This window comes from Perna viridis, chromosome 12 (assembly GCF_037379345.1).
Source record: "Perna viridis isolate PV_CMFRI_1.1 ecotype Kerala chromosome 12, ASM3737934v1, whole genome shotgun sequence".
Taxonomy (NCBI): domain Eukaryota; kingdom Metazoa; phylum Mollusca; class Bivalvia; order Mytilida; family Mytilidae; genus Perna; species Perna viridis.
The window spans coordinates 3,427,713-3,447,375 of NC_142456.1; the positions used below are offsets into that span (position 1 = coordinate 3,427,713).

The window sequence follows — 19,663 nt, forward strand, 5'->3', positions numbered from 1 at the left end:
AAGTATTCCGTGTTTTGTCGTCAAATGTGCCCCGATTTCTGTGAAATACAGAGGTTAAAAAGTTCACATTTCTGTAAAGATGTTTAAATATCTATAGCTTTATCTTTCTGTAAAATTTGTAAGTATAAAAAGGTTCAAATTACAGTAAAAGGTTTGAAAAATCAAGATTTGACGTCAGGTGTGCCCCGTTTCCTGTAAGTATGGAGGTAAAGAAAGTCATATTTCACTAAAAATGTTGAAATGTCTAGAGATTTGTATTCAAATGCCTCCCGTTTAATTTCATTTTTCTTATAGTATTTTATTAACATTGAATATTTTCATGAGATTTTGATTGAGCTGTCATTCTCAGAAGGAAAATATATACATAAATATTACAATATTCCTTTTCAATATCCCAAATAACAAAATGGTTCCACACAGTAATACTTAAACGCTCAATTTAATACCATATGTCCTACCTCGGCAGGACTCAATTAGTACGTCTGTGACATATACGGCAACATCGATCCAAAAAGTACAGAGCCCTAGACAATATTTCAAAATAGTAAACTTAAGATGTAGCCTTCGCTGACCAGGTAATTATAATGTAAAGTGTTGCAAAACAGTTCATCTTGGTGGTGTAATTATTAATAGATCAGACTAAGGATCAATGATAACTTTGTCCAGGGGTAACAAAAACCATTAACGAAATAGAATATTGATAAATGTCTTGTAAATCAAATCAAAATCAATATTATCGAACCGTGTATTCAAACATGCATTTTTGTATGAATGAAAAAAAGACTTTGGTATGAGAAATTTCATGAAACCACTGAAACCAGCCAATACTCACAAAAAGTGACGCATTCGACAGACAGCGGGGGAATTTATCATGATAGACAACTTTGCTTTCACAAATAAAACAACAATTCATTATGTATATATGCAGCTTTTTTTTAAAATCTCAGTACATTCAAACGAAAGCTAAAAAGCTGTAAATAATATTCCTGTAAGTACTACCGAGTTTCCACATGACACTCATATAGAATGAAATAGGTGCATACAATACTACCGCCGAAACAAAAGAACTATGGTATATGGCCGGAATACAATATGTTAAAATCAATTGTTGAAAATATGAAATATCATTGATTATGCTAATTTCTTTCGAAAATTCAAATAATTTGCAACTGACATATGCCACCCTTATATAACATTTAATCAATGCATATACTAATTGTATTGACAACTTATTTTTGTGCCTATTCTTTTTTTTTTTGAAGAGGAATAACCAAAAGGGAACCACGTTTTCAGCGGAAATCAAAAGAAGTAATCCTGGGACAAAGACCAGACATGGTAGACAGACACACTCAACAAATATATATATATATATATATATATATATTCCCAACGATGTTAGAACTGTCAAATTTTTGCTCGGCCAGCTAGGCTATAGGTCTAGGGCGAGTGGTCTAGGGCGCTGGACTTCGTGCAGGCGGTGTTGTCATAGATGTCACAGCGGTACCTTTCTCAGGTAAAACACAAAAAGTCTCTTATCTCTTATACTGTATTTTGGTATAGCGTGCATGGTTGGTATTAGTAATCATCCAAAAAAACTGGGCCTGGTAGTCGTGATTTAATAGGTTACCTTAAACGCGTTATACAATTATCGTTTTTTTAAATCATCCTATGTATTTGATTGTAGCTGCTGATGAGAGGTTACTCCTTGAAACACATGTACGGCATATCGAAATTTGCTATATATACGATTGGTATTTTTGTAGTTACCTACTTACCAATTTTAATCTAAAAAATGTAAATTAAAACAAGAAAGAAAGGAAACAAACAACAAGAACGAAAATAGAAGGGACCCTTTTAAATGAAAAATTGCATGCTTTACATTCAGAATAAAACAATGTGAAGCCTTACACCATTGATATTTATTTTAAACTTACTGCACATTGTTACGTTAAAGCCAGTGGTAAGTTATGAGGTAACAATACTAATTTCTAAACTTTAAAATAAAAGCGGACACAGCTCAAACTGCTTTACGGCAACATTTACGTGCAAATTAGCGTTGTGCAGAATGCTGAGAATAAAAATGTTAACACCGCAAAAAAGTCAGTTTATAACAACTTATAGACACTAAATAGAAAATGAAAGATTGTACTCCCTGTTTATAAACGTTTTGATTAGACTCCTTCTTGTTTCTAAAATTCTTGATCGGCGCTGCCCTGGGCATTGATATTTCCTTTGAACTAATTCTATAACAGCTATGCTACCATTGTGTTTCATTCATACGGCTACGAATGATGGAGTCTTTTTGAGAGGAAAACGACAGTTTCGTGCGCTTGAATTTTTACAAAGAATCTGTTTTGTATAATCAGTTCAGATCAGAGGACATTGCATAACAACCATTAACATGACGCACAGTTAAAATAATGCTGAGCATCATAAGACATAACTATGTGACCACATGCATGTACATGTATGCACATGCTTCAAAGTTTACGTATTAACAAAGGATGAAGGTACATAAGGCTCTGTAGCGTCTAATAGAAGAAATGAAATTATCCCCCTCGAGTAAACTCAAATTGTTCCATTTTTTTTAATTTAAAAACAATCTGTTTTATCTTCCCTTTTAACAAAATAATAATAAAAATTCTCTTTATTAACGAAATAAAGAAAGCTATATACGTATTTAAACAGTACATGTTGAATTAAGTAAAAACAATTACACCTTGCTGTTTTATTTGACACTATTAGTTTGCGTTGTATAGTAACATTTGTAGAGTTTTGGAGTGTAAAACCTAGTAAACGGCATTTTTTCCTTCTGTTTTAAGTATTTTTGTCGTAATTGATATCAAGTTATCGTCAGTTCCCGGGGTGAATGGGAGAAGGGAGAAAGAAAAATGTTGGGTTATCACTATTCGGTAAAGTCACGTATTTATTTATCCCTGTAAAGAATTTTTACTTCAATCTACGCATTAAAAATATATAAGCAACCAACAATTTCTGTCTCCCGTTCTGTAAAGTAGTGTTTTTCAACAAGTATTGATATATTTATAAACAAGTTTATATGAAATTCGTTGATCATCGAAAGTGTTCCACTGAAATCGGAATCAACAGAGAAGAGACCAAATGACAAATTATGTGTTACCTATTGCCTCTTCAACTACATGATAGACAGACAGATAGATAGATAGATAGATAGATAGATAGATAGATAGATAGATAGATAGATAGATAGATAGATAGATAGATAGATAGATAGATAGATAGATAGACAGACAGATAGCTAGATAGATAGACAGACAGACAGACAGACAGACAGACAGACAGACAGACAGACAGACAGATAGATAGATAGATAGATAGATAGATAGATCCCTGCTGCACCGTGTTTAATATTTTCTTAATCAGTACAATAGGTAAATTACAATTAGCACGTATATGTATAATTCATTGTTAATAAACTTATCATTACTTTTAGAAAAACATGCACATAAAATTTGCGAAATTTTAAGATATATATACGAGAAAAATAACTAATGACACTTTTTCACTTAAAACTTATGATTGCGAATTGTATTAAATTGATGTAGGAAAGTTTGAAATAGATGAATTTGTGTATAGATGTTAACTCTCCCATCTTCAACGGGCGACTCTCGGTACTTCATCATGCATTCCATAATCTCCTACTGTCTTGTCCGTCCGTTTTTTTTGTTTTTTGGTTTTTTTTTTGTTTTTTTTTGGTTTTCATCGGTCAAACTGATGGGGAGAAAAAGGGAAGTCATGAAACTCAGAAATGACATACTTCCATTTTGGATCAAAAGTACATTTTATAAGTTTTTTTTTTCTAAATACCAATTCAGTGTCGTAATGTTTGAAATTAACCAATCACAAATAAATTCAAGCGTAGTTTTTTGTCAATAAAATGTATCGTAAAATTGACTTTACGTCAAATATTCCCTTGCGGAAAATTGTAAGGGGCGAGGTCTATTTCTATTGAGTTTCCGAACATTAACTCCTGTGCAAATAGTATTTCCGCTCAGATGCAAAAAAGATCGTCATACCTTAAACTCCCGATAAAAACCTTTTCCTTAAAATATGGATATTCTTACCACAAAAGCTCAAATGGTTCGCGGCCAGGCCACCCTTACTTAGATTAACAATCCACAATGTATTGTCGCGCTCTGTAAATCCACAACCCGGGACGCGTCTGCCTTGGTTTTTCAAGATTTACAAGAGGAAGATTGCAAACAAAAAAAAAAGAAATTTGATACAACCGTAAGACAGGATGATGCTGACTGAAATTAAAGACAACATTGTTTAACACATAATAAAGATGCTAATATTTGTATGAACATATTGAAAAAAAACACCCCAAAACTGAACTGCTGACAACAAATAGCAAGACAGGAGCGCTTGGACCCAATTTCAGATTAGACATGTTATCACAAATACCAAAATTACATGTAAATAGATATTTACACATGACTCTTAAGAATTTACATGTACATCCATGCACCTCATGTAGGGGGTGGCAAAGTAATTCATCAGGAAACAGCTTCAGCAGTGATATAAATACGGGTCGCTATAGGCGTATTTTTAAAAAAAAAAGTGTACACAGAATACGAAAGAAATGTTGACATTTTTTAAATTACATTATGAACAGGAAATTCAAAGATTTTATTCACACAAAATATCATATAAATTTTGCAATAACGTATACATGCAGGGATATGTTTGACATATGTGTACATTCTACATATACATGTATTGGAGATATTTTTTCCGAAGAGATAAAGCTGTCTTGACATATTAAATGTTTTTAGATTCACTATTCTTTATCATTCGCCCCGTGCAGGTCCGGGTGTCAAAAGAATAGGCCTGCAGCAGCGCTAAGCTTGTCGTAAAAGGCGACTAAATAGTGTTCAGAAACCTAGCCGGGTGCTAGGCGCTCTGCCCACAGAGCAACTGGGATGTGTGTCCCAGGTGGTGGAATGGGGTACCCCTGGCGTGTTACATGCTGGGGTTGTCAGGCTATCATACAGAAAACCTGACCGCAAACCATAGTAGTGCACCGTGTTGGGAAAGATGCCACGTTTCTCGCACATTAAAGAACCCTGCTGTGGTATTCGACAGGAGCAGGAACCTTTGTGCTCCGCCACAGGAGGCTAAATTGTCCGACCCTACCCATTCCCCTTTTTTTCTAGTGGCAACCAAAATTTGTCATACCTATTGTCCTTGTGTCCCATCCCTTGTTTCATTTCATCATCATTCATGTTCTTTTTATCATCCATTTCATGTTCATCGCCTGAATATATCTGAATATTGCTGCTCGGGCGTTAAACCCCAACAATCAATCAATCGATCTTTATCATCTTTTTAGATAAATAAGCACAGTTTGTTTTCTTTGTGCAAAAATAAGAATCAGGAGGGAGATACATCGTTATTTGCGTTTGAAATTAGAACAGTGTTTCTAACTTTGCCGCATTATATTAGGAAATGAACTGCGTTGCTACATACAAGCAAAATTATCTTTAAAGAGTGTTCTTCTGATTTCTATACACTAATGCTTATACATGTACCAGCTTATTAAACGTCTCTCAATCAACGAAAAAGTAAATTATTATGTAGAACACTGAGTTTTACTCAGTTTTATTCAGATAATAAAACAAACAAGTATTGAAAACAAACGGTGTATTTAGGTTCCATGATACATGTACAAGTTAAGTTGGACTTAATCATTTTTGAATTAATTTTTAGCGGCGTGAATTTTGAAAGTTTATTTTTTTATAAATGCACATAGAGATCCAGCATTAACCAAAAAATCTTTTTTCCAGTAACAAGAATGTATACATGCACCCTTTCAGTATCGATCGTTTTACTGGTTAACGCTGGATCTCACTATAAAACAAGTTGCAAAAGAGTGAAAAAAATGCTATTCTATTTACTGAATAGCCATCAAGGCGGTTTTTGTGTTATAGTTTCTCAATTATTACTTTTTTAATTAAAAACTCAGTCAATAAAATTGAAAATTTACAATATAAAGTATGTGATTATTCAGCTTTCTTCCGATTTTTTGGCAATTTTTTACCAATTATTTCAGTATGCAGAATAAGGCCTTATGGGCCCTCATCATTAATCACTAAATCCGGCATAGTCATACCCCCCCCCCCCCCCCGAGTCGCATTTGTTTTTTTTGTTTGAGAATGCCTAATTTATGGATACATATTTAACGTATTATTTGAAGTCCAACCATATAGAGACAAGTGCAAAAAAAAAGATTTTTGTATTTTCAAACATAAATCTCCAAACCTTTTTGCCAAAACGTAAGGTTAAATCTATACTCTATGTGAAACAGCCAGGAAATTAGACAATTCGTCCGGAAACGATTCCGTATGAACATAATTATTATATAACAATTAATAGTTTAAATATGTGAGAATTTGCATCTTCAAAATCATTTTCCAAGGCTCATGTTGCTGATCGAATCTAGAACGTTGTGTTTATTTTATTAGTTATTCTGTACAGATTATTTAAATATACATTGTCATATTCTATGGTGTCTTATTATCTCTTAATCATTGAAAACGCAATAAAATGCAACCACGTTTAGGGCCATTTTGTTCAGTGATTAAATATTTAATCTTTGCAGGAAAAAGTTACTTTTTACATTTTAGATTTTTTTAAATATGACAATTACCTGTTTTTTTATGCCTAAAACTCACGATTTCACTCTAATTACTTATCAAAATGTCTTGAAATCGATTCCTTTAATTACTGCAAAATAGTATAACACTTTACAACTTTACAGTTCGAAAAGAATGATATTAAAAAATACATTGATTTATTTTTCCATTGTACATACTATAAGAGTATACTCTGTAGGTCTATAAAATCCTTAGATGTCCGATGCAATAAGAAAGCGAAATTATATCACGTTTACGTTGGAAAACCAACAATAAAGAAATATGTTTAACTTATAGAAAGGTAGGTTTCTGTCACCATTTTTCATACAAATCAATACTATTGAATATGTATATTGATGTTCATGTTTACACATTTGTCTGTTTACAATTAGTCCATTAAATAATGCCAACAGACATACAATGCATATTTAAATAAATATATTCTTCACTTGTTTTTAAACATAGATCAACTATAAATTGCAAAATATATTTTTTTGACATATGTTGCTTTTCTGTAGCTCAAACCAATCATATCTTAAAAATGTATTGTTATGCCTGCCTATCACCAAATATTCTGAAATCATCTATTCTTTTCCAAACAGTTCCTGTTTCCTCTATTGTGGAAAATGTATGTACATTGTCAGATTTTATCTATGGTAGAATTGATGTGTTCCATACTTTAGTTTACTTTTCCTTTCGACATCGGCAATGACTTTATGTCTGTTCTGCATGTCTGGTCTTTGTCCTTGTTTACATTCTTTTGATTACCGCTATAACCTTGGTGCCCTTGATTACTCTTTAATTTATGAAACATATGTTGCTATCTTCGATGATAGTAATCTATATCAATTATTTTTGTATTATTAACTATTAATTGTTAATATTTGTAGTGTAAATAATTGTAAAGTGTCACGAGGGATATAATGCATTTGATAAAATACAATTGAAATCAAGATGATGCTTTAACTTTCCGATTTTAAGTTTACTCTTTATTTGTGGCAACATGCGTTATTTACTAAAATCTAAAGCCTATAGAGTTTACCTTTCACAGTAAATTACTGTCATGCATATGAACTGTAAACAGACATTCGATGTAAAGCAAGGATATGACAAAAACTGACAATGCGTTGATTTTTACTATGATCACAGTGGGCGGATATAAGGGCAAAAATACGCTTAATGAAATTCTAATAGTAAAATTGTAATCATGTTTTGAAACCGTGAACATTTATACCCCCGAATATTTACACTTGAAATAAATCGCGAATATTAGCAACCACAAAATAAACGTTTACAGTAGGCTTCTGAGACAAGGGTATGAATTACCATTATTGATATCATCACAAAAAGAAGTTTTACGATTCAAAATTTAGTTGACAGGTATGTGTTAACGGTGAGGCAGGAAATCTGCAATTGGGTTTCGCCTTTTACCGGATTTCCCTCATTCGCAATGGGACGGATGCCTTTGACAAACAGGACATACTAACCAATCCGTCTCTTTTTTTTTCATGTTTATGTCATGTACTTGAATTGTGATGCCTCTATACTGACCTTATAGTGTGATGCTTTTGAGTATCAATGTTTTGTTGATATTGATTTAAGCTCATCGCCCAATTCTTAGATGTCTGTGTAGGGAATGTTTTTTTTTTCAAGCTTAGATTATTAATTCATTATTTTGGTTCTTAGAAAAGTACTTTACATGACAATCTTTTTTACCTTATCATTTTTATATAGTTCAACAGTACACATTGAAATTCAGGAAGATCCAAAACTTTTGAATAAAACTGAAATGTTAATTATTTCTAATCAAAATGTTCGTTCCGTTGTGGCCTTGTTTATATGAATATCATCGTACAATTTTATATGTACATGTGTGTACCTTATATTTTGACGAGTGGAAGAACCTTTAAAAATGTAGCGTTATACGTTGTATAATAATGATTTGTTGTGACATGCATCATTAATTTGATCCTCTATCCTACATAATAACATCTAAATGAACTGTCCTGTACTACCATACATCGTGTACTAAGTTACAGCCCTAAATTAATCCGACGAGGAGGAATGACCCAGCCAGCGAAAGCTTTCTTTTTATATAGCCTAGCTGGCCGAGTGGTCTTGGGCGCTGGACCTTGTGCAGACGGTGTTGCCATAGATGTCACAGCGGTACGAGTTCGAGTCCTGCGGAGGGAACAACCAAACATTTGCATCGCAAATTTGACAGTTCTAACATCGTTGGGAATTTTTCAGACCTTTCTATACGTTTACATATCTTCCCTGTATCAATTTGATCCGACGGAGCAGTGTAGCGAATAGAGTCGTCACATTCTGAGACGTTGTATAATATTAATTTGTTGTGACATGCATCATTAATTTGATCCTCTATCCTACATAATAACATCTAAATGAACACATATATATACACACACATTCAGTTTCGTTAATGATTAATTCAAGTCAATACGCCAATCAAGGTCAAAATATTTCTTTTTATTTGAGTTAATTGTTTTCTTTAATGGACACATTATTTCCGAAATCCTTACAGCGTTTCTGATGTAGTCTTTTGTAACATAATTTCGATTATTATAAACTTTTGTCAAACACAGTAGTTTTCTAATTATAAGAGTGAAAGAAACTCAAGGAGATGTGAATACGAATACAAACGAGTTGATTCTGGGTTTTCATGTAAGCGTTGGTCTTTGTCAAACATAAAGCATAAGTTTAATGTTCAGCAATGAAAATAGTTACAGATGTAAAGTTAATTAACTTCATCATTATAGGCTTTTCGAAAAATCGTATGGCAGTTAACCAGTATTTCTTAAAATAAATAAAAATGATTAAAAGAACACAAATACAGTCTCAAATATGTTACGTATTGGTATTTGTCGACCAGTTGCTCGAATATTTATTTGTCAAAATGTCAACTATAGACAAAGAATATGTAAGTTTTTCATTACATATTTAGAATAGAAAAGTTAGTGAATGAATAACCAGCATCTATTTTTGTCACAAGTATAGCTAGGTTTAATACCGAAGCTGTAAACATAGGTTTATAAATGTGGTCATCAACAGTCGACGAACTAGGCTATAAAACGAAAAGTTTACATATTATTTGGATTCTTTTTTTTATTTGTTAGGCTAAGAGTTTTCATTCATCTGGAATAAAGTATAAGACAAAGTCAATACTTTATCTTTTATATCCAGCAAACCAGTGTAATGCAATAGAATTATCCCGCATTGACAAACTATATTGAAAGCAAAATTACAATCGCATGAAAGAGTAATCAAGGGAACCAAAGTTATAGCAGTAATCAAAAGAATGTAATCCAGGGACAAACCCAGACAAGGAAAACAGACATACACAACAAAGAACATAAAGTAAATAAAATAATACATACAAAGTAACAAAAGCAAATAAGCAAATCGGACTCCACTATAAACTGGGAGTATGGGCCATGTACACCGGTAGGGTAAGCGTCCTCTGCTTTTCTAGAAACACCCGCCGAGTTGCTCATAAAAAGTCAAGTCCGAGGTAGACACACGAGGAAAGGAAAACTATGACCCGTTGAATAAATCAGTTTTCATGGTGACGACCATAGAACTTCTGTAGTGATGACTTCAATCTTGTAGCAACATAATCCTGTTCCAGATGCTCATTTGTTAGAGTTCTAGTGCGTAACAGTAAGTCTGCGTAGTTTCGGCAAGCTCTGGCATAACGTATGAGTTGTGATATGAACACTCCATACGGAGGTGCTGGAGGGATGTTGCCACAGATGAAAGGAAAGTTGACAATTCTGAATGAAAAGTCATCACGTTTGTCGTAAAGTTTGGTCAATAGTTTTCCTTTTTCATCGATTTCTATGTGTAGGTCAAGAGATGAGGCTGACCTTACAGTGTCTGTAGTATCCTTTATCTCAGGTTCTTTGTGGTAGTTGCGAAGTATCAATTCCCCGAAATTAGGATTGTTTAAAGATAATACGTCATCTATATAGCGAAAACTGATATTAAAGGATCTAGCCAAACGATATTCTTTCTTTCGGATCAAATCAGCTATAAAGCCAGCCTCATAACAGTGAAGGAATAGGTCAGCAAGTAAAGGATCACAATTTGTTCCCATTGGAATGCCGACAGTTTGTTGAAAAACCATAGGTTTTAATGCTATTATATTCAGATAATAGTCTTGAACTGATTGTCTCCAAAAGATCTTTCGAATAATTTTTCAGGATCCACATTGAATTAATACCAGTACGGGAGTAACAATTGTTGTGGTAGGACTGCAGACTCTCTTTGACAGTTGTTAGTATAGACGTTAAAAGTTCTGAAAGAGGTTTGGTGGTACATTTTGCAGATCCAGCTATGAAACGTTGTTTGTATGGATTCTTGTGGAGTTTAAGAATCCAGTACATAGACGGTAAATCACAATCATTGTCCTTGGTAGAGAGACCAAAAGAGGATAGCACAGATTTATGGTTTTCCACAATCTCTTCTTTAGAGATTGTGGTAGCAGTATAGGTCTTATCACTGCTATTATTTTCTACGTCTAGCTCTGATAATAAACATTTGATGTAAAACGTTTTGCAGACAAAAACAATGTTGTTCAGGGCTTTGTCTGCTGTTACGACAACATATTTGTCATGTATAGTAGACAGTGTTTTTGCTACATCGGGGGTCCTTGAAAACTGATGTAGTTTTGGCAGTCATTGACCTACTTAAATCTTTCATTCGTTTCAAAATTAAAGACACCACGGCCTTGAACCACTCTGACAGAGAATCAATTTCTTCTTGTTCTCGTTTTATCCATTTTCTTGCATATTTTTTTTTCTTTTTATTATTTTCGTGTACATTCCAAAAACATAGTTTAGACACAAATTAAAATTTATCTTTTATCTGGATTTTATCAATTACCAGGGCTTTTTACGCAAAGTACTGGGACCATTAAAAGAAAGACAAAATTTGAAGGAGTTCCATTTTTTTTTTTTTTTTTGTGTTTTTAGGAAATAAGGATTATTGGTTTGTACTTATACATTGTTTGTAGCAGGTGTATTTTATTTATTTGACAACTACTGATTGCTTGCATGATTATTTTGATACTGTTTGTAAATTTAGCTTTTATGACTATGAATAAACACTTTCCAATCGATTATTTTTCTGTTTGCAGATATGGATAAATCTATCTATAGTTGGAATAAAATGAGATTTGCACAATAAACTTTATGGGGAAAATGCTTTGGCGAATTTTTATATATTTAAAAAAAATAAGTTGACCTTAATATAGTGTTATTGCATCATATTTACAAGAACAAAAAAGTAAGGAAATGCTATTGCTAGTTGCAGGAAAACTAGAGACGTGTCACGTCTAATACTCCAGTCATACCTAGAAGACTTCGGAATAGGGAAATGGTTAGAAATTAAAGTAATTTGGAGAGGTTTTAAGTAACATTTGAATTAAAGATGTGAAAACTCAATGCACAGTAAAGTAATATGTTTAAATTAAATAGACAAAACATTTTATGGCACCAAAAACCTTTCTATTCCCCAAGTTCTTGAGATTAAGTTATCCAAACGGTCCAATCTTAAAACGTCGGTGGTAAATTTTGGTTAGATGCTTTGAGATATTAGCTATAGAACTAATCTTGAGTTACGCAGTTCCAATACCTTGACGTTTAACTAATATATAAGTCTTCAATTATGCACTGCGGCCATTTAAAAAAAATATTAACTTGGGCTACTCAGCCTATTACTTGAAAACCAAATATACCGACGTCTGTTTTATTATTGTTTTGTCGATTTACTTCATCTATGTGTTTATTTTACATTTTTTTCGAACTTATGATTTCAAATTCTTCTGAGAGAACTTCATTATATATATGTACAGGGACAAACACACTTAACTTTTTTTATCCTAGATAGAAATTACATATAGTAGATAAAATACATTTTGACTTTTTAAGCGCATCGACTCGATGCAGTGATAAATCTTATGGCAAAATAATAGTAAATAAACAACAACATTAAACACTTCAATGCAATTTGAACATTAATAAGTTATACGAGCAGGGCAAGGGGCCTTTGGTAACCTGAAATAGCGTTAGGACCAATATGAATAAAGGTAACAACAAGTCAATGCAAAATAAATCAGGCAAAACAGATATTATACAACCTGAGCAGATGGTACCGCAATGGTCCTGACTTGGTACATGGTGGGTTACATCTAGGTTTTACAGCGCGCTTTACCTCCCTCTTCCATTGATTGCGGCGTGAAGAATATACCAGTGGTGATTAAATAGCATGTGTATGATAGCGCTATTACGTCATAATCGGTAAAAAGCGGTCACATCAGCATAAAGAACAGTTTACAAAAAAAAACAAACAAACAGACAAAATAAAGCATTTCTCGTTATTTTAGAAAAAAAAATGAGTATTTTTTTTCAAGGGTTGACATCCAAAAAAGAACTTGGTTACATACGTTTTGAGACGCATTTCCTCATACCAATAATTCAGAAATCTGATTTTGATGGCGTATAGGAAAATCAGAGTAATTAGTATTTGCTAAGAGAAATACTACTCAGTTATTTGTATTGCGATCTTGATTTAGAAATCAATGAACTTTTATTACATAATATTATTATTGTGCAGTATACCATTGAACCTTATGATTGGATGCAACGCATTACTTTTTAACAAGCACACCGAAACTTCGTGCTAGTTGTTTGTCCTATTTTAAAATTTGTATTGAATTGAAGTGTTTTAAACGTGTTCCGGCGTTATCATACAATTGTAATATATTAGATTTAATTTCTGAAACGTCTTTATATAACGAAACTGATAGATCCTGTAGTCTTTCTTTGCTCTGAACATCCACATAGCCCAACAGTTCATACACATGGTCGCAATAATGATCAATTGTCTGCGCAAAGGCCAATTCGACCTTAAGTCGCCATTGATTTACTAGTTGTGATGAATTTGCTCTTTGAGTACTCATAATATGCGTTTGTGAATATCCAGAAGACGTCCGATTTATAACGAATTGTTCAATTTTTGCTGTAAATGTGAGATTCATAAATTCGTGTAAATATTTCACTATTGTCTTTGGTTTCATTGCAAGGCTTTCATACCTTACCACTACAATTTGATTTGGTCGCTCAGTTGATAGTATGTTACTTGTAATCAGATCACCGAAAACAAGAGTGCAAAAGTCTTTTGAATACTGCTTGAGAGGATTGATATTTTGTATATACTTACCTTGAGACAAAATAGTGGGCCTTGGGTCGCGTATAAGATGAATTACTTTTATATTAGGAAAAATTCTGTATAATTTGAAAACCAACGTATGTGGTAATCTAATAGTTTTGACCAAAACCACAGAAGACGTATTACAAGTACCCTGTAAATCTTCAAGAGCCGTTTTAAACTTTTCAAAATTTCCATCGTGACTTCTCTTTTGTTCAAATTCAGGATAATGAATCCAAAAGCTGTTATACCAATACCATAGGGAAAGGTTGAATAAATCACATTTCAGTAAAGATGTTAAAGTATTCAGGGCTTCTTCTTCATATGTTCCCCGATTCCTGTAAAATGTTGAGGTTAAAAAACTAAAATCTATGTTTTTGACTCAGGAATTATGCATAAAAATGAAAATATGTGTCTGTTACTGAATTGATATTTCACTTCATACATACAATAATGATAAAATTCTATTGAAAAAGCATTATGTAATATTTTGGTCTATTCCTTTCTAGCTCCGCTCCTAAAAATAATTGGTAGTTACGATACATCACCACGATCTATAATAACTCGACTGCGTTTCGGTGATATATCTACCTCGTGTGTTATTTCGGCGTATCACCCAATACTGCAGGAAATATTTGTATAATACTTCGATACTTTTATTTATCAAGGAAAGAAAGACAGATGAAAATAAACAAAATTATCAGTTTTTCTGGTTTCACTGAAAATGTATCATGACTACCTATAAGATCCATTTACGTGTCTGTACCGTTCTTGTGGGAAACGAAGGTAATATAACGGTTCAAAGAAGTAAAACACTTCGTCAGTCTTACTCAGTACCTCTCCGAGAAACGTTGAACCACTTCTTGCATATGTCAAAATAATCACTGGGTCTGGAGTATTATCTCTTTCGAATGTAGATAAAACTGAAACATAAAAAAAATCCTGAAATATTATTAGTATTTATAGGAATGATGTACACGCAAATTAAGTAAAACGTAGTTTTACACAGGCAAATATTTTGTTGTGATATTCATGTTAATCGAGCTACATTTCCCGTGAATTTAACATGAAATTAACATGATTTTCACGTGAAATTCACTGAAAACGAATTTCATGTGAATTTCACGTGAAGATTCACCTGAAGGTAAAGTGAAATCTGTCACGAATTTTATTTGCTCAATTTTGTGAAATTCGTGTGAATATCATATGATATAAATTTGAATGTGTAAGTGATATCAGAATCCTTTTGACCAATCATATAAACTTGCAAATATGCAAATTTCAAATAATAACAATAAATTGATACCTTAATCTTACATTTACAATTTTTCTTCACTCTTAAGATATTTGAAATTGTTTATTTCTATACTGAAACTGATGTTAAGCTTAAAATGACCCAACAATATTTATGGTAACTAGGATAAACCATTAGATTTGTTTAAATATATGTACATTGATCTCTTTGTCAACATTAATCTCATGCTACTCCTAGATGTAAAAGTGATATGTCTATATAGTAATAAATAGGCAGATATTTTGTAGTGTAGAATTTATCACACTCTATTAGACTTTTTTAACATAAATAAAGGTCTACAAATTCCAAACAATGTCAAAGCTGTTAACTTTCCAAGGTAAAAGTATGATTTTTCGTTGACCGGACGATTCCTTCTTGTAGTTTTAAATTATGACTGCTACTCTGAACACGATGTGTCGTGGTAATGAGAGTTCATATAGATGGTTTTTGAATGTATGATAGAAGATCAAGTAAACGATACAGGTCGCATTAAAAAATATTTGTCTCCATATACGAACCACTCTTTTCTCTACAATGCCAATCAGATAATGTTTTTCATAATACAGGACACATAACATCAATATAAGCGTCTAGAACGCAAAATGCTAGAATGGTGAAATATGAAAACACAAATGTGTTTTCGTTCACACAGCAAGACTTGACCCATATCCCAGTGACTTCTATGGCAACATTATATAGGGAGAATGGATATTGTGAATATGTCAAAGAGACAACAACCCCAACGGGATGAAAAATATTAGCTTAAGTCCACTCATGGGTCTTCAATGAATGCCGAGGAAACCCTTACATTCACAGGGTAGGCTGGAGCTGGCCCAAAAAACAGCATTTTACACAGGTACAGCGAAATAGATGCCCAATAGAGTCCAATATATTGAAATTGAAAACGAAACAAGGCATACAGAGGCCAGAAATTTTTGGCTTCGGACAAGCGCAAAAAAAGTGCGGGGGAGTTAACTTCTTTTTGTAATGATCTCAACCCTCCCCTAGGTAAAAGGACACCGATGAAATAAAATATGGAATAATGTACAACCAATCACATTATGCAAAATGAATCAAAATCGATTTTAACGAACTATACACTCAAACATGCATTTTGGTAAAAATGAATGCAAAATGATTATATATTAGAACTTTGTCAAAATCATTGAAAACAATCAATACTCACTCATAATTTTCATCACGTATTTAAAATATATGTGTTCGATACCAATTAAGAACGCATTTGATAGAAAGTTAGGGAATTTCTATCATGATAAACAGCTTCGACTAATACATTTAAACGACTGCTTCTCATGTATATCTATAGCTTTTTATTTAATTCTAAGAAAATATAAACGAACGCAAAAGTGTAATGAATTGCGATTGAAGCGTTTTTAATATATAGCATCCTAGAAATAATTGTATGAACAAAAACTTATTTGTATATAAATCGGTCCAAAAACTATCCACATTTCATGCGTTTTAAAATCCATACGCGTCATTTTAAATGTATCTTTAACCTGAGTTACCGGCCTTTCTTTCAACCGGATTATACAGTCCAAAAAATATTTGGTTTATACAGATTCTCTGTAATATGCACGTCAAGGCATATTGATTTCCTTTTGATTAAACTAATGATAAATGATACATATATGATAAGTTAAAATCAATCTTTGAAAATGTAACAAATAACATAACAATTAACGATTATGTTTCTGTATTTTAAATAATACAAATATGAATTACTTTGCGTCTATTGGACTGGGACATATGCCGCAATTTTGATTAGATCGGATCTATTCATATACTATATTACTAATACGTTATTTTGTACCTATTCTTTTCTTAAAATAGACTTTGTGATAAAATCATATTCGTTATTGTATTGTCCAATTTCATATCCACAGGATAAGATGATCGAATGTTTTCATCGATACTTTGATCATCCACAAAGTATTATTTTGTTTGGCACACGAGTTTCCCATTGCTCAATAATTAAAAACAAAGATAATTGTATTGTAAATATTACATTGAAACCAAAGTTTATTTGAGCAATGCTGAAGTACAAAGTCATTGTTCTTAACTGACTGTAAAAACTGTCTAGTTTAGACAGGACAGAAATGATTGTGATAATTTACGAGTTTCGCTGGAAAAACCATCATCACAAAATAATTTTGTTAAAACAAGATAATATCAGAATACTTATCTGTATTTAATTGGAACGTCTGAATAATTTTCACGTTTAAAAAATAAATAGTATTTAAAACATGTACCATATAAAATTTCAAACATCTTCCCAAGGTGGAAACACAGAAAAAATATCTTTTTAATTGGACTGGGGTACGCTGGGCATGCCCATAAGAAATCTGAGACTGATATTCATAGGTTAACAGGTTATATTAACATTAAACGCTTTTCTCCTACGTATCAAATCAATAAAAAAAGTAGGAACCTTTGGGATCCGCCACAGGAGACTAAATTGCCCGATCTAACCCATCTCTCCCTATTTCCAGTGGCAATCGAAAGCCGTAGACTTCATTGTCCGTATACCCTATCAAAGTTCTCATTTCATCACTATTTCATGTTCATGTTTTTATCCATTTCATGTTCATCGCCTGGATATAGCTGAAATATTGCTGTTCGGGGGTTAAACCCCAACAATGAATCAGTCAATCGTTTGTTTCCGAATGTGTTATTTTGGTTAATCCATGTTCTTTGATATGTGCATCTATTTATTTTGTTAGGTCGTTATTCCTGGATTATGTTTTTTTTTATTAGCATTCGAATTCCTTACTAATTATTTAACAGTAACGAACGTTATAAAATCGACTTCTGAAAACTCTAACATGTAATTATTTTTAATCGCAAGCATAATGTCAAAATAAAACAAAAAAACAAAAGACAAACAGAACAAAAACAAAAACAAAAAACAAAAACACAAAAAAACAAAAAAACAAAAGGCAAAATACAAAATACAAAAAAAAAAACAAATAAAAACCCAAACTTGTATGAAAACATTTTAATCGAGAGCAACCCAGTCAAAACATGGCAATAGAGACCTATTGCGAAGAATGTTATTCGGGTCATACATGTATAACAATGCGTTCTGAATTCAACATCCATTATAAATATCAAATTATAATTTTATTTTACATGTTTATTACATTATGGCTTTGAAAATATGCCAACGTTAAAAAAACACGTTTTACGCATGAAAAAGTGCATTTATGTCAATACAACAGTCTGTCTACAAATCAATACCATAAAATACATACATTTGCGTTGATTTTTACATATTTGTCTGTTTAAAATTAGTCCATTAAATAACGCCAAGAAGCATACAGTGCTTATGTAAATGAATATAATCTGTACTCTTTTCCTCGCCATTTTTTGTAACTAAACTCAATTATAAATTAAAAAGTATCTATTATATTTTGACATATGTTCTGATACTCAGATCAATCAAAACATTAGTAGTATACCAGCGAAGAATTAGGCAAAATGCGATTCATGGTTGGATTGTTTGTTTGTTTGTTGGGGTTTAACGTGGGTAAGGTAGGGCAATTTAGCCTCCTGTGGCGGAGCGCAAAGGTTCCTACTCCTATCGAATACCACAGCAGGGTTCTTTAACGTGCGAGGAACGTGGCATCTTTCCTAACACGGTGCACCACTATGGTTTGCGGTTAGGTTTTCCGTATTATAGCCTGACAACCCCAGTATGTAACACGCCAGGGGTACCCCATTCCACCACCTGGGGCACACATCCCAGTTGCTAGGTTTCTGAGCACTATTTAGTCGCCTTATACGACAAGCTTAGCGCTGCTGCAGGCCTATTCTTTTAACACCCGGACCTGCACGGGGCCGATTCATGGTTGGAAAACCTATATATATTTGTTTTATTTAATAGTAAATAGAAATTGACATGTGGCTTTTCATTTAACACTTGTTCTTGGTAGATATAAATTACATAGAATATAGTGTAGAATTCAAAATTAAGTGAGATAACTCTGTAAATGACACCAAAATACAACAGAAACTACTGGATTTTCAATGTGCATTATCTCCTAAGAGCAGACAGGTTGGAACGCATGATTAAATATTTCATCATATAGACCTACAAAATAACAAAATAAAAATAAAAATGCGTAACTTTTTTTTTGGGGGGGGGTGTAGGGGTGTATCACATATATCACAATTTGCATGATTCTTACAAAGACTGATACTTAGCAATTTATTGCTATTCATCCATACAATATCATATTATGATGCCATCTATTTTTTCCAAACAGTTACTTTCTTTATATATTGTGAAAAGTTAATGTATATTTGTAAGATATTATCAATTGTTGAAGTAATGTGTCCTATATATATAAGTTTCTTTTTCTTTTGACATCTACAACATGTATCTACTTAATGAAACATATGTTGCAATCGTTAATACTGTTAATTTGTATATTTGCTG

At 32.6% G+C, this 19,663-nt stretch overlaps 1 protein-coding gene across 1 annotated transcript; it reads right to left on the bottom strand.

The window, feature by feature from the left end:
* Positions 1-12,750: 12,750 nt before the first annotated feature.
* On the bottom strand, positions 12,751-18,643 carry LOC148600790 (carbohydrate sulfotransferase 1-like). Its single transcript, XM_088555266.1, has 3 exons — positions 18,477-18,643; positions 14,647-14,830; positions 12,751-14,245 (listed from the first exon to the last, which is right to left on the bottom strand). The coding sequence occupies exons 1-3, from the start codon at positions 18,586-18,588 to the stop codon at positions 13,393-13,395; spliced, it is 1,149 nt and encodes a 382-aa protein (XP_088411392.1). The 5' UTR covers positions 18,589-18,643; the 3' UTR covers positions 12,751-13,392.
* Positions 18,644-19,663: the final 1,020 nt, after the last annotated feature.